At 28.2% G+C, this 14476-nt stretch overlaps 1 protein-coding gene across 1 annotated transcript; it reads right to left on the reverse strand.

Annotated features, from left to right (window-relative positions):
* Positions 1-5025: 5025 nt before the first annotated feature.
* Positions 5026-7177, reverse strand: LOC129905184 (estradiol 17-beta-dehydrogenase 11). The gene has a single exon (XM_055980596.1). It carries the CDS (start codon positions 6594-6596, stop codon positions 5475-5477), a length of 1122 nt encoding a protein of 373 aa, XP_055836571.1. The 5' UTR covers positions 6597-7177; the 3' UTR covers positions 5026-5474.
* Positions 7178-14476: the final 7299 nt, after the last annotated feature.

Raw genomic sequence — 14476 nt, forward strand, 5'->3', positions numbered from 1 at the left:
AGACAGAAAAACAAATCCTTTCAAATAACAAATTTTAAAATAGTTTTTCAGCCTCGTAAAATAAAATATTTAAAATATTAACCAAACAAAAATATACAAAAAAATACAAAAAATATAAAAAGCATTTTATTTAGTAAAATTAATAAATTATATATTTTTCTTTAAACAATAATTAACATTTACTTTAAAAATTAAACCGTACATTTTCAGTAAAAAAATTATTTAAAAAACAGCTATTTTTGTTAAACAATACTTTTTAAGCAATATTTTTTTTCGTTAATAGAATATTTAACGCCAAAATTTTAAAGTAAAAGTTTTAGCAAAAAAAAATCTGTATTGAGATTTACGAAATTAAAAAAAAGTTTGGGTGTTTTCATAAACGTCGGAAATCTGCGTCTGTCCAATCGTCTTTTTGCTTTGCTGCATTAATGAACACACCAATTCTGCAGAATGTTTGCAGGCCTGCGTTGGTACAATTTTCAGCAGTCACTGAGTGTTCATAAACGTCAGAAAAAATTTTTTTTTTAAATTACCACAGAATGAGTTTTGTTTAAGCAAAAAAATATTTCTTTTTCAGTCCCCGAAAATATTGTTTTTAATAACACGAAAAATTTGTAAACCGTGTTACATTAGGGTGGCTAAAAAAAAATAATAAAAACACCGAGTAGTTCACATTTAAAACAAATTATCCATGGAAAAAATATTTTTAATTAGGGTGTTCAAGAAAGTTTTTTTATGCGTTTGAAAAAAAAAAATGATTTTTAGTGCACAGAAAGTTTGTTAAGTGCGTTTTTGCTATAGAAATATTAAATTCATGCCGAATTAATTAAATTGAATTTGGTTGAATTCCAAGCGTAAATGTTAAATATACCATTTTTCTGAGCCCCCTTATTTTCTGAGCTACCCCAATTTTACATTATATTTCATAAACCATGTTTTACAAATTTTTTTTTCTTCGATAATTTGGTCAAAACAATATCCGCGTTGATTTTTTTGGAATTCTTCAAGCAACTGTGGAAGATAACATTTTTTAGAGCCACCCTAATACGAAAAAAATTAATATAAACTTATTATCTCAAAAAACACGATTTAGAAATTTTCTGTGTCATTAAAATTTAAATTTTTCGAAACATGCAAAAAGAAACATTTTTTGCACCACCCTAATTAATATGTTTGCTTTTCATTTTTTTTATTAACAAAAAAAAAATCGAATCAAGAGTCAAATAAATTTCTTCTTGAGTTCTGCAGCAATAAAATTTTGGCTGCGCAATCTGCCCGATGTTGACGACATAAAAATTAATTTTTTTTTAAACAACATTAAAACATACTTGAAACTTTTATTGGAAATACAACTATTTTTATAAAAAATAAAAATAAAAGCTGAAAAAAATTAGTTTTTGAGACATATGTATGACAGACAACTCAATAAAAAATGCACGATTAGGACGCACGTAATTTTTCTTAGCGTAAAAGTTGCTAAGAATTTAATGCTTTTTATTGATTATTTTATCAATTAAAATAAAAAAAAACACTAACAGCTGCTTTAAAAATTTAGAAAACACATTTTTAAATGATTTTAATATCCAATGAATTAATTTTTTGTACATCGAAGAATTTTCAGTTTCTTTTTTTTTTAAGTTTTTTTGTTTATAAGTAAAAAAAGATTGGTTCTAAAGACATTTTAAGTCCAAAAATGTGAAAAAACGACAAAAAATTGTACCTATCCATTTTGGAAAAAAATTCATAATACCTATTGAAACTTATTTCAAAAATACCAAAATGATATTTTTGAATTTGTTTCTCAATTTTTAAATTAAGGCTGCTAAAATTTTATTTTATTGCAAAAGTAGTACCTATCTTATCATGTGCCACAAAACGTACCTAAACATATTTTTTTTAAATCAAAATCTTTGGAGCCGGTTTGAAAAAAAACATATTTTTTTCCATATCTGTTATAATAAGACAAGTGCCGTTAATTTGTGTTAAAAAAATGTAATTTTTAAATACGGAGTTGGAAGAAAATCGCTTTAGAAAGATAGATAGACAGGTAGAATGACAGATAGAAACAAACATTGTTATCTCGATTTTTTTTAAATTGATTTTCCGTTAAAAACCTTATAGTACCCATATCGCGAGTAAAAAAGGCCATAACTTTCGTTGTGGGTGTCGGAAAGCTTTAATTTTGGCCAAATCCTGTATACGTAAAGCATATCTTCAATTTTATGAAAATAAATACTAGGGTGCGTCAAAGTGCTCACTTATGGAATTTTAAAAGTTGCATTGCTTATTAAAATTAAATCCTGCGTTTAAAATTTTCATTTTAATTAATATCTTTGGCTCGCTCAAAATATAAGGAGAAATCGAAGAAATTTGGATTTTTAGAGATTATTGAAATATGTATTAATCCAGTCAAATAAGGGTTTAACCTGGGAATGAATGCTAATAGAAATTTTTTTTGTTCAATACCTTCGTTTTAGTATTCCATAATATATCTCAAAAGTCTAGAAAAATATCATGCCGCAAGTTGCGATTTTGAAGGTCAAATGCGAAATGGAGATTTTCAAAATTAGCAAAAATCGACGATGGTATTATATACACATATGATACATGATTTTGAAGTATTTTTTAATGCGGATTCCAAAAAATCTAAAATCAAGGCAATCTGAAGTCTCTGAAAAAAGTTATACCTGTTTTTTCATCTGTCAATCCATATTATTATAACAGTTGCTAACTTACTATTAAAAAACCCTTAAAAGTTGTGGTAGAGTAACCAAATTTTGCATAATATCCATTATCATTAAGAATCAAAACAATGCAATGCAAAAAACATTCCTATCTATGACAAAATGGTAATTTTTGCAAAAATGGGAAATTTTGGGATATGCACTAAAAAACATCCTGGTACAATCTTGGAATTAGTGCTAATAGGCTAATTTTTTTGTTTCTATCTTTATTTGGATATTCTATTACTTATGTCAAAAATCTAAAAAAAATCTCCGCAAGTTCTAATTTTCCTGGTTTGAAGATAAGGTGAAGATTTTGAAAAATTGAAAAACTACACTTCAGATATTTGTGTCAGATCAACATAAATAAGGTACTTAACTTTTCAGGAGTGGTCAGATTGATTTGTTTTTGATTTTTGTTGGAATCAGCGTTAAAAAAAATTTCTATTAGCATTCATTCCGAGGTTTACCCCTTTTTTCACCTTATTTGACTGTATTATATGTTTTTTACTAATTGCGCCGTTTGGATACAAAAAAAATAGACTAAACATTTTAAGGCTTTCTCATGAAAGATAATTCCTAGAAAAAACTTATACCTATATATATTAAATATATTTTTAAAAATTAATTTTTTAATATAAAATCGTGTTTTTTCTTAATAAAGCCAAAGACGAACGATATTATAATTTATTTTTACATATTATTAAACCTCAGACCCTAATACAACTTTTGACCACTATTACACTGCAAAATTAGAGTACTTTTTTTCGGCCATACAAAAGTGACACACCTTACTATATACTAGTGATGGGAACTATCGAATGATTTCAACTATCAAATAGTTCATTCATTCATTTATTCATTCGAACGAAAACTATCGAATAAAACTATCGAATAAAAACTATCGAACAAACTATCGAATAAACTATAGAATAAACTATCGAATAAAAACTATCGTATTAAAAAACTATTCAAATGAAAAAACTGTCAAATGAAAAACTATTCGAATGAAAATTTAGTAACTAAAACTATTTGAATGAAAAAACTATCGTACAAAAAAAATCTATTCAAATGAGAAAACTATCGAATAAGAATAATGTTCAAAAAAAATACTATCAAATAAAAAAAACTATTTTAATGACAAAACTATCGTATAAAAAAAACTATTCGAATGAAAATAGTAACTAAATGAATGAATGAATGATTTAAAACTATCGAATGAATGATTATTTTACAACTATCGATAGTTTGATAGTTTTTATTCTATAGTTCCCATCACTACTATATACCTCCCGATTGGAACTTAAAAATCTCGACTTAAGTGATCACAAGATTTTAATGAGCCTATTATCATTCCGAGGAAGAATCCTTGACTATTTTAAACTTTTTAACTTTTATAAAAATCATGAAGGTGTACAAAAAAAGAAATTTACAAAAAATGCATTCAGTTTGGATAAAAAATTAAAATCTTATTTATCGTTAAATTTTATATGAAATTCATGTAATAGCTGAAAAACTATAACTCACCTAAATTGAATGTGTTGATCTCGTTTTCCGGTCTCAATGCAAACTGTTGTTACACTTCATTGGTTTCAATCTGCTGAAAGTTAATTCACATCTCTAACTTTCATTTGTGCTCTATGTTAAATTTTTTTGTATTTAAACAAATTGCAAAATTTCGTGTTAACGATGTCTGATGATGATAATAATTACTACGATGATGACTAACAATGTTGCAGCTACTGGTGTTTTTAACGTTTTCATTAACAACATACAATTTTTTTATTATTATTATTTTTATTTCTCACAAGGTGTCGCACACTATACAGTTTTGCGGGTCATAACTTATTATGGTAATTGGTTTGGTATAAGTTTAACTTGATTTTTTTTTTATTGTTTTCCGCCTGTGATGGTTAACAAGTAAAAATAGGTAGGTAGTATTATAGTTGAAGATAATAGTAGGTAGATTATGAATTACGCAAAAAGTTTTTTTTTTTTTTTGGCTCTTCTTTGTTATGTGACACGCCAATTGGAACATAATAATAATAAAAAAAAATATATATATATATATGCAAAATTACGCGCTGTCACATTTTAATGATGCGATGCTGATGACGATGATATTACGGGCGACCGAAACACACAACCATTACATTATACCAGTTAAGTACTGGGAAAATAAAATTACATTTCAAACACGACCTAGCACGTGATTACATTTTTAATGGCTACCAAATTTTCTTAAACTTGTTACGCCAGACTGACACCACCGGTATAACGACGATTTAACGCTTGACAATCACATCAAAATAAAATTGGTTATTCTACTGATGCCTTTTTTTAGGTTTCTCATGTTTTTTTTTTTTTTTTAATTTTTTGTTCACTAATGTTTTCCGCTTCAAATTTTGTATAATTTTCTGACAAAATTTTACAAATTATCTTTAATTTTTGGGTTTTTTTTTTAATTTTTAACTTAAAGTTATGTCACACAAAAAAATATGAGATAAGTTTTTTGTGGTTTTAAATAAATATTCCAAGTTAATTTGAGCCCCGGATAAAAAAAAAAAACTTCTCTAAACTAGAATTTTAGACTCTAATGCAATTTTTTTTTTTATTCCTCTTTAATCAGTTTTCGAGGATTTTATGTGTATTCACACTAAAAATAATAAAAAAAAAATCACCAATATACACCTTTCTAATTAGAAAAAAAAAAATAACTTGTATGCTAAACAAATTTAGATTTTTTTGTTTTTATAGAACTCGTTCACCTAACGACGAAGTTCTTTGAATTAATATCGAAGCTGTTTTTGGCAAAGTTTCACCCAAATCCGTAAAAACATTATTATTCGTCTTCATGTCATTTTTTCCAACAACAACAGATTGTGCAACAGCAGCAGTAGCAACAGCTTGTGGTGGTCCATGTGGAGAAGCATCCGGTACAAGACGACGCAACAAACCAGCATTACATCCCCACGGAAAAGTCCATTTCAATGACAACAATATCTTGATATAACCTGGAATAATGGCAATCTTTTGCTTGGTTTTGATTGCCTTGATCACACGATCAGCAACATCATTTGGATTCAGAGTTGGCACCCATCGGGCGTTGACATCATCGAACATTCCTGTTGCTTGTATGAAAAACGGACAAATGCATGTAGTTTCGATGTTTTTATGCCCAAGGACATCCAATTCAAGACGCAAAGCCTCATCGAATCCGACCACAGCAAATTTACTCGCACAATAATCGACAAGTTTTGTTATGCCCACATGACCGGCCAATGAGGCAATCGACACAATATGGCCATGATCTTTCTCAATCATTTTTGGCAGGAATGCTTTGGTCGTCCAAAAGTGTGCCAGCGTATTGACGTTGAATGAACGTTCGATTAAGTGGTCGGGTGTGTCTAGCAGGAGAGTGCCGGATACAACACCAGCATTGTTGATCAACAATGTTACATCACCGACTTCGTGACGTACAACATCGGCGGCTTTGTACACCTGTTCTCGTTTGGAGATGTCTACAACGTAGCCTTTGCAGTAGCCGCCGAGGGCTTTGACAATGCTAACAGTTTCATTGATACCTTCTTCATTGATATCCCAGATGACGATTTTGGTACCCATTTTGCATAGAAGTTGTGCCAAAAGTCGGCCCAAGCCACTTCCTCCACCGGTGATTAAAGCTATGTCACCATTTAGGTCCTTTTCAGGGTAACCAAAGGTAAGATAGTAGATGTCCTTTAGAATGAATCCGATAGAAGTGACAATGAAGGTTAGAAAATCGACAATGGCGTCCCAGGTTGTGACTATAGCGGGAACTGGGATTTTTTCAATTGGGGGCGATATATTCCCGTTGGATTGTGAATGTGACATATTTGTATCGGGCGAGAGAAAAAAAAAAGTGAAAATACAAAATAATAACCGCTTAGTTCTTAAAAGCCACTAATTACACCATTTATAACAGTTTTTTAGGCCAAATTTTTTTTTTTTGGTTTTTTTATGAGAACAACTTTTACTTTCGTAGCTTAAAGACGTGTGAAATACGAACTAACACAAAATAAATATCAAAAAAAAAAAAATATATATATGCAAAGACGAACTCGACGAACCAACAAAAACAAAACTCAATCAAAGACTAAAATGCGACTGCTCGACAGAGTGGTACGAATGTGTTTATAGCTAAAGGTTTTGATTTTGGTTGATAAAAGTTGAGAGCTAAGACCGCGCACCGAACAACGACGAATATAACTGTTGACGATGATCAGGCAGCTCTGAAAGACGGAAAGGTATAGGTAAGGTATAACACAAACAAAACAGCAGCAGCAGCTTTGCTCCAAAGACCAAAGCTGTCTACTACTACTGCTGGCGGCTTTGGGGAGATGAATTGAATACCAAAGTTGTATTATTCTGCTGTCAGACTCTGTCTGAGTCTTGGGGCTTGGGGGAATTGCACGTCCGAGTCGAAGACGACGACGGACGCCACTTCCACCATCGATCGTCGCCGCCAACAACATTTCGCCGCCGACGTTGTTGCTTTACTTTAGTGAGTTAGTAATGAAATTGTAAAAAAAAAAAATTTGGTCGTGTTAGTTGGTTGATGGTTGGTAAATGCGGTAACTTGTTTTAATTCTTTATACCTATTACTTGTTTTGTTGTTGTAGTTTTTTTCAATTTTTTTATTTTTTACTTCAAACGATCAATGAGGCAATGATTTAGAGTGTTTCATTTGAGCCCCCGCTAATATTGAATTGGACCTACATAATTCTTTTTAATAAACCAGAGAGAAGCGCTATTTTTGGAACAAAAAAAAAAAAAAAAAAAAACAAAAAAATTGACATTAAACAGAAATATGCGTACGATATAGTCGGTGTTGATGCAAATGATGTTTATATGCAGATTTTTTTTTTTTTTTATTTATACATATTTTAGTTTTAATTAAAGTTATCTCGAATGATGACGATGCTGGGATGCTGGATGTTGAGTTGGGGTCAAGCAACTTAAAATGAGTTTTGGTTTTTTTTTGTTTTTTGGGGTGATCGCATTTCAACCTGTCGCAATTAATTTAAATTTTTAATTTCGAATCAGAGGTTCGCAACCTTTTTTTGAGTTTTTTTTAAAGTTTTATTTTGTATTAAAGTTTTTTTTTAAGAATTAAAGTTAAAAGGGTTAATGATGATATTAATGTTAATTGCATATAAATTTTATGAAATTTTCTGAGATAACAGTAAATGAGTTATTAAGGTACCTAATTAAAAATTATGTTTATAGCTTAATTTTGTTTAGGCTAAAGTTCGATAGAGGTGATCTTGATTACTGAAAGATTACTGAGATATACGTACTCTTCAGATAGGTAGCCAAATTAAGCAATTTTCATGTCTTGAGATAGTTAATAACGACTTTCTTCAAAGATTCATTCTTTGAAAAAAAATGAGATCTTCAGAAAGAATTGTAATTCGAAGATTTCTTTGCCTCAAAAAAGAACATCTTAACCCTTTGTCGGCACACAGGTGCGAACTTGGCTGGACAAAATTTTAAAATCAAAAAAAGTGCTCGCAAAACATTATCATTATAATGGTGAAAATATATTTTTAACAATTGTAAATACAATATTCGAATTCTTCGAATTCCCTATAAAATATTGATAATGAAAAAATTTTTAGCGACTTAAAAAAGTACAAACCAAATTAAATCATAAATTGTAGTTTTTTTTCAGAAAATAAGATTGGGTTATATTTTATTTTGCATGGTCTTTCTAGTTTGTTTTAATAAAACCCAAAAGAAACATGAATGTCCTGATCCTGACTGAAACTCTGGTCCTAGAATACCTAATGGTTTTTACCTTTTTAAAATTGTTATTTAATGAAGGCAAGTGTTAAATCAACCAAAAGAGCTAGACACTTGAAATTTGGAACAAAATCTACTGATACAAATGTTAGTTCATAGCCAACATTTCGAATGGCCACGCCCATTTTTAGGCTAACTTTTATTTTTAGGGATAATCCTCAATCAGCTTTAAATAAACTTTGAATGCCTTTTATAAAATAGTAATAAAATTGCAATTATAAAAAAAATTATATTAGGGTTGCCACTTTTGAAATTTTGTATATTTTTCTTTTATTATTTTATTATTGTTTTTTTTTTTTTTTAAATAAATTCATTCAATTATTTTTTTTTTTAATATTTTATTATTTATAAAAAAATATTTAAGAAATGAACGAATTAAATAATTTATATGTCTTTATCACTCTCAATTTTTACTAAAAAAAACATGCATTTATAGAAAATGATTTCACCAACTAAAAATGAACAATTCACACAGGGTTGTAGCAAGAAAACTGTTCATATTCTAAAACTAGACAAAACACAGAACAAAATGACATATATCACTTATTGGTGTTTTATGGCGAACACAACTAAATGGCTAAGGCTTTCAGAAGAGTGCAGAAAACACATTATTTTCATGTTTCATTTTTGACCACGAATTAAAATAACTTGAATGCATATGCATATTTTTCATAAAAAGAAATAATTATAAGAACGCACCTTAGCTCACTGATTCCATTTCAAAAAGGTTCAACTTAGTACAAGTAATAAATACATAATAGTACATAATTTTTTGAAACAACATAAAATTTGATTTAATCTCTTGAATATTAAGTGGTTTAAATTAATTTTCTCTCTCTCATTTTTAATTATCTATTATATTTCAAAGAGAAAAAGTTGGTTTATTGAAAACAAAACTCAACTTCATGATTTGATTAAATGCCAGCTTTGTTCAGTTTTGAACCCCCTGTGCACATTATTGCACACGGCTCTAATGATTTGTATGTATTAATGTATTATGGCAAATAAGGCCACAATAAAATTTTTTGCAGAAAGATTCAAATTAAGGAAAATTTCTAAAAAATCATTTTAGAATTTTTAAGAAAAAAATCAATTTTTTTTTTTGGAAAATCAATATTGTTAAAATTAGACTTTATTTTTAATGTGTATTCATTTTTAATTTAGAATTTCATAGGTAAACTTTTGTTTTTTTTTTTGAAAAAAATGTTTTTAAAATTTTGATATAAAAAAGAATATTTAAAAAAAGCACGACGATTTTTTAAATTAAATACAATCTAAGAATTTTACTAATAAATGATATATCGTTTAATTTTGCAAAAAAAAAAAATAAAAAACATTTCAACCATTTTAATTTTTTTATTAGACTTCATTGGTTTATACCTATTAAACGGTATTTAATAATAAAATGCTCAAAAAAAGTTTAATTTTGCTGATTATGGTTGCTTTAATAGGATTCCCCCCCATCACCGCTGTTGATTCTTGTGATATTTTCGGTCAACAGTTTTTCAGCGTTGGATTAGACAATGGGTGATATGCATAAAAAAGTAGTACCTACTTAAAGTAAAAGGTGAAAGTAAATACTATAAATTCTAGTAAAAGGTAAAATTCATAGTATTTACTTAATTTCGTATGCATAAAAAAAAGTACCTGCTAGCAGGCAAATACTTTAAGTAGATACTAAATTCATCCAAGTAAATACTAGAATTCACCCAAAAATGATAGTAAATAGTTTCGAATTTAAGCCTGGTACGTATGCTGCTGAAGCGATACGAAAATTTTCTTACAAAAAAAAGCTACTAAATTGAACGAAAAATTATTTTCAGCTTAGCCAACGAAATTCCTAGCTTTGCCCGCACATTTGGAAAAATTAAAATCATTTGACTTTGGAGACCTAGACAAATTTTCGTTTAGCTTTAGCAGCGTACTAGGGCTTACAAATAAATTGTTCTGAAAGTTTTACCGTGTAATCCAATACAAAATTTTACTGTTTCTTAAATTTGAGTTTGTGATGTGAACATCTGTTCGTGCTTTTTTTGTGAGTCAAAAGTGAACTTAACAGCAGCATAAAAAAATTGAACTTGAGATAACAATCAGATATTACATGATGGCTCTAACGATTTTCTTTAAAAAATTTAATATTGAAAATATGGACCGTAATTAACGGTATTTCCCATAGAACTGTTTTCTAGTAAACGACACCACCAATTTTAATAAAAAAATATGAACAAAAACTTTTTAGTGGCCTTAATATTAAAATAAAACAAAATTTTCAATAAAATCATTTTTGGATTAAAAAAAGATCGAAATTTTGTATGAAAAATCTATTTTGAAAACGACTCAATGATTTTATTGAAACTTTATTTTCATTTATCAATTAATATTTCTTCTTTTTAATGGAATACCATTTTTATTTTTAAAAAATTTTGTGAACATTTTTATTTGAAAAAAAAAACTTCTTTTTAAAAAAGCGGCTCTAGATTTCCAATTCTTTGTGATGCATTAAAAAAAAAAAGTTATTTAACTTTAAACCAAATTTTATATTATTTTAAAGTTTTTTTTTATATTTTTTAAAAATAATCTTTTATGAATTTGTAAAAGCTTTAATAAATGTGTTTTTTTGTTTATCTATATAGATTTTGTGCAAAAAAACGACATCGGGATTTTTGAAATCCATGCAAACATTTGGCACCACTGTACATATACTTTGGCAGCTGTCTGTCAAAAATGTTGCTTTTGTTTTTTTTTTATTTTAACTCCGAAGTGGGAAGGCCATTACATCCATGTTGGATGCAAACAAAAATTTTCATATGGCCATGGCATCCATGTTGGATTCAAAAAAATTGTTTTTTCACAAAAAACCAAAAATGATCTGTATATTCTTAGCTACATTTTAAGACCATGACCATTAACATTAGTTGCGTCGTTCTTGTGTTATAAGCGTTTGAAGGTAGCCATATTGAATTTTTTTTCGAATTTTTAAAAATCAAATGTGAAAACTTTTTTATTTTTATTTCTAATTTTTCGAAAAAACTTTGTTAATTTTATATACATATCTGTTCAACAATCTTATCAGGATCCATTTAAGACTTTTATCTGAAAAGTGCATTGCGTATATCTCGAGATATTAACATTTCAATGCAACCATGTCAAACAAATTTTTGATTATTTTTTTCTATGAGAGTTTTTTTCAAACCTCGTTTTCTCCGCTTTTTTTTTTTGTTAATATTTTCAGATATTTTCGTATGAACACAACAAATAAAGTACCTTGGCACTACTGTTTTTATCGAGAGAAAATAAAATCTGGATAATTATCTGGATTTTTCAAAAATCACGCAAATTGTTTTGATTTCAAAAATCTCGATGTCGTTTTTTTGCACAAAATCTATATAGATAAACAAAAAAACACACCTAATATTTCAAGCAACTTTTGACATAAGAGCAAGTACGTGCGACACAGTTTTTCATTTTTTTTTTTTCATTGCGAATTCCTTAAAATATATTATTCATGGCTAGTAAAGTTAATATACTGTTGGCAATTCGAATATGATTCAGAGTTGAAATTATCTCAACATTTTTGAAACTTGGCATTACTTAAAATAAAAACTTATTGAAAAAAAATTACTATTCATTTACAATAATGACTTATTGATAAAGTTTTTTTAAATTTAACTCTGAGCCCGATAGTCGATCATTCTAAACTTTTTGCTAATTGATACATAAAAATTCTGCCATTTCGACAAATATTAACAACCATCCATTTTTAAGAAATACCATGAAAAGATTGCGTCAAAATATGACTCAAGACTGCTATTCATAAGTTTCATGGCTTCATAATTGCGGTTTTAAAACAAAAAAGTATATACTATCAATTTTACAAGTTGGTATTTTGTAACCTTGAAAAAACCTAGTAATTCCTAAAGAAAATAAAATGCACGACTGGGGCCGCACGTACTTGCTCTTATGATAAAAGTAGCTTTTATGTCAAAGATTTAAAAAAAAAATATTTTGAATTAGTTAAAATTTGATTTTTTTAAGGAATTTCATAAGAAATGCAAAAATACGAAATTATTTTTTTTTAGTTTTTCTTAATTAATTCTTAATTTTTCGCAATTAGCTACATATATTAAAATCACTTAAAGCATTATGTATGTCAAATTTAGTCTAGAAAATTGTAATAACTCATTAACGGTGTACGGGAAGAGCCGACATCAAAGATTAAAAAAAATGTAGTCATATTTCCATTATCCGTATTTTTTGAAAAAACTAAAAATGCAGTTACGTTAGATTTACGTATAACATTACTTTTGTAAAATTTAATCGAAATTGTTAGAGTCATTTACGAGAAAATTGCAATAACTCCATTAAGATGTACGGGAAGAGCCGACATCCGCGATTTAAAAAAGAGTCATATTTTCACTATCTGCATTTTTTGAGAAAAACTAAAAACGCAGTTATGTTAGAACTGCAAACAGCATTACGTATGTTAAATTTAATCAAAATCGTTAGAGCCGTTTTCGAGAAAGTTGCAATAACTCCAAAACTTTGTATGGGAGGTATACGTTTAAAGCGAGATATTAAAAAACAAAAAAAAACCAACCTTGGAAATTACAAAAAAATCATCTGTACCAAATTTCAAGAAAATCCCTCAACCCGTTTAGGCTGCAGCTTCATGTACAGCTTTTTGTGACGACGCATCGACGCACAGACCGACGGACGTCATGACGAAAACCACTTTTTCGGACTTCTCCATCATCGTAATGTTAGTTTTGATTAAAACCTCGAATTTTTTTTTTACACGAAACCAATACTTGCCCTATTGAGCAAGTAAAAAGTACTTACTAGTTTTTATGCATATGGAATAAAGTATTTACTGAAAAAGTTCATCCAAAAAAGTAGTTACTATGAATGATAGTAAATACTTAATTTTCAGCATTTACTTGATTTTTATGCATATGAAAAATAGTATATACTTGAAAATTCTCTAGTAAAAGCATTTACTATTTTTTATGCATATCACCCAATATCACTTAAAAATAAGTAGGTAGGTGATGTAGGCTAGATTTGATTTCAGACAGTCCATCGCACTACCAGACAAAAACAAATTCAATTCATAGACCAAAGAAACCGTTAGATTAACATAAATACAATTTTAAAAAAGAAAAACAAATTTTGCGGGGTTTTCAAGTTAAAAACTAATGACGCACACGATCACGATCTGAATTTATGAGCATGACTTTACAAAAAAAGCGTACCTACATAAAATTAACAAAAAAATGTTGTGGTTCACAACACTTATTTACTGAATTATAAAACCTTTATTTAGTTAACTATACGCCAAACATCTATCAATGGATTGATGACGACGCACGTTTTGAAAGTCTCGTAAGATTATTAAAATATTTAATATAATCGAATTATTCTGTTTACGAGCATATGAATAAATTAATAATAATCTTAAGACCCGTCGTAAGTTAATATAATTTATGCAAAACTAACAACTATAATATGTTTCCTGACATTTTAGCATAAAATGCATGTTAATTAACAGTATTTTTGAATTCATTATTTAAAGTTCAGTAACCCCATGAAGTTACGTTTCCAAATAAATAAAATTGATAAAAATCAATCAGTTTTAATATAGACTGCAACGTCAAGAATCTTACATAACAGAGTTAAATCAAATTGATACATACATTTTGTATAAATTTTCTAAAACTTGTATCTGAGAATATTTTAAAGCATATTTTTTTTTTATCATCACCAACAACTACAAAAAAGTTAGACCTTGTACAAATTAACTCTAACTGAGCCTATAAGAATAGTATTTTCAACAGGTTTAAATATTTCTTGTTTTTAATTTCGCAAAGCCTTGAGTTGAATTTTTTTTTCTTACTTTTTTTTCAACTAAC

This window comes from Episyrphus balteatus, chromosome 1 (genome assembly GCF_945859705.1).
Source record: "Episyrphus balteatus chromosome 1, idEpiBalt1.1, whole genome shotgun sequence".
NCBI classification, from domain to species: Eukaryota; Metazoa; Arthropoda; class Insecta; order Diptera; family Syrphidae; genus Episyrphus; species Episyrphus balteatus.

Excerpts from the sequence above, each read along its gene's own strand:
- LOC129905184 (XM_055980596.1), bottom strand. The coding sequence starts at position 6,596 with ATGTCACATTCACAATCCAACGGGAATATATCGCCCCCAATTGAAAAA.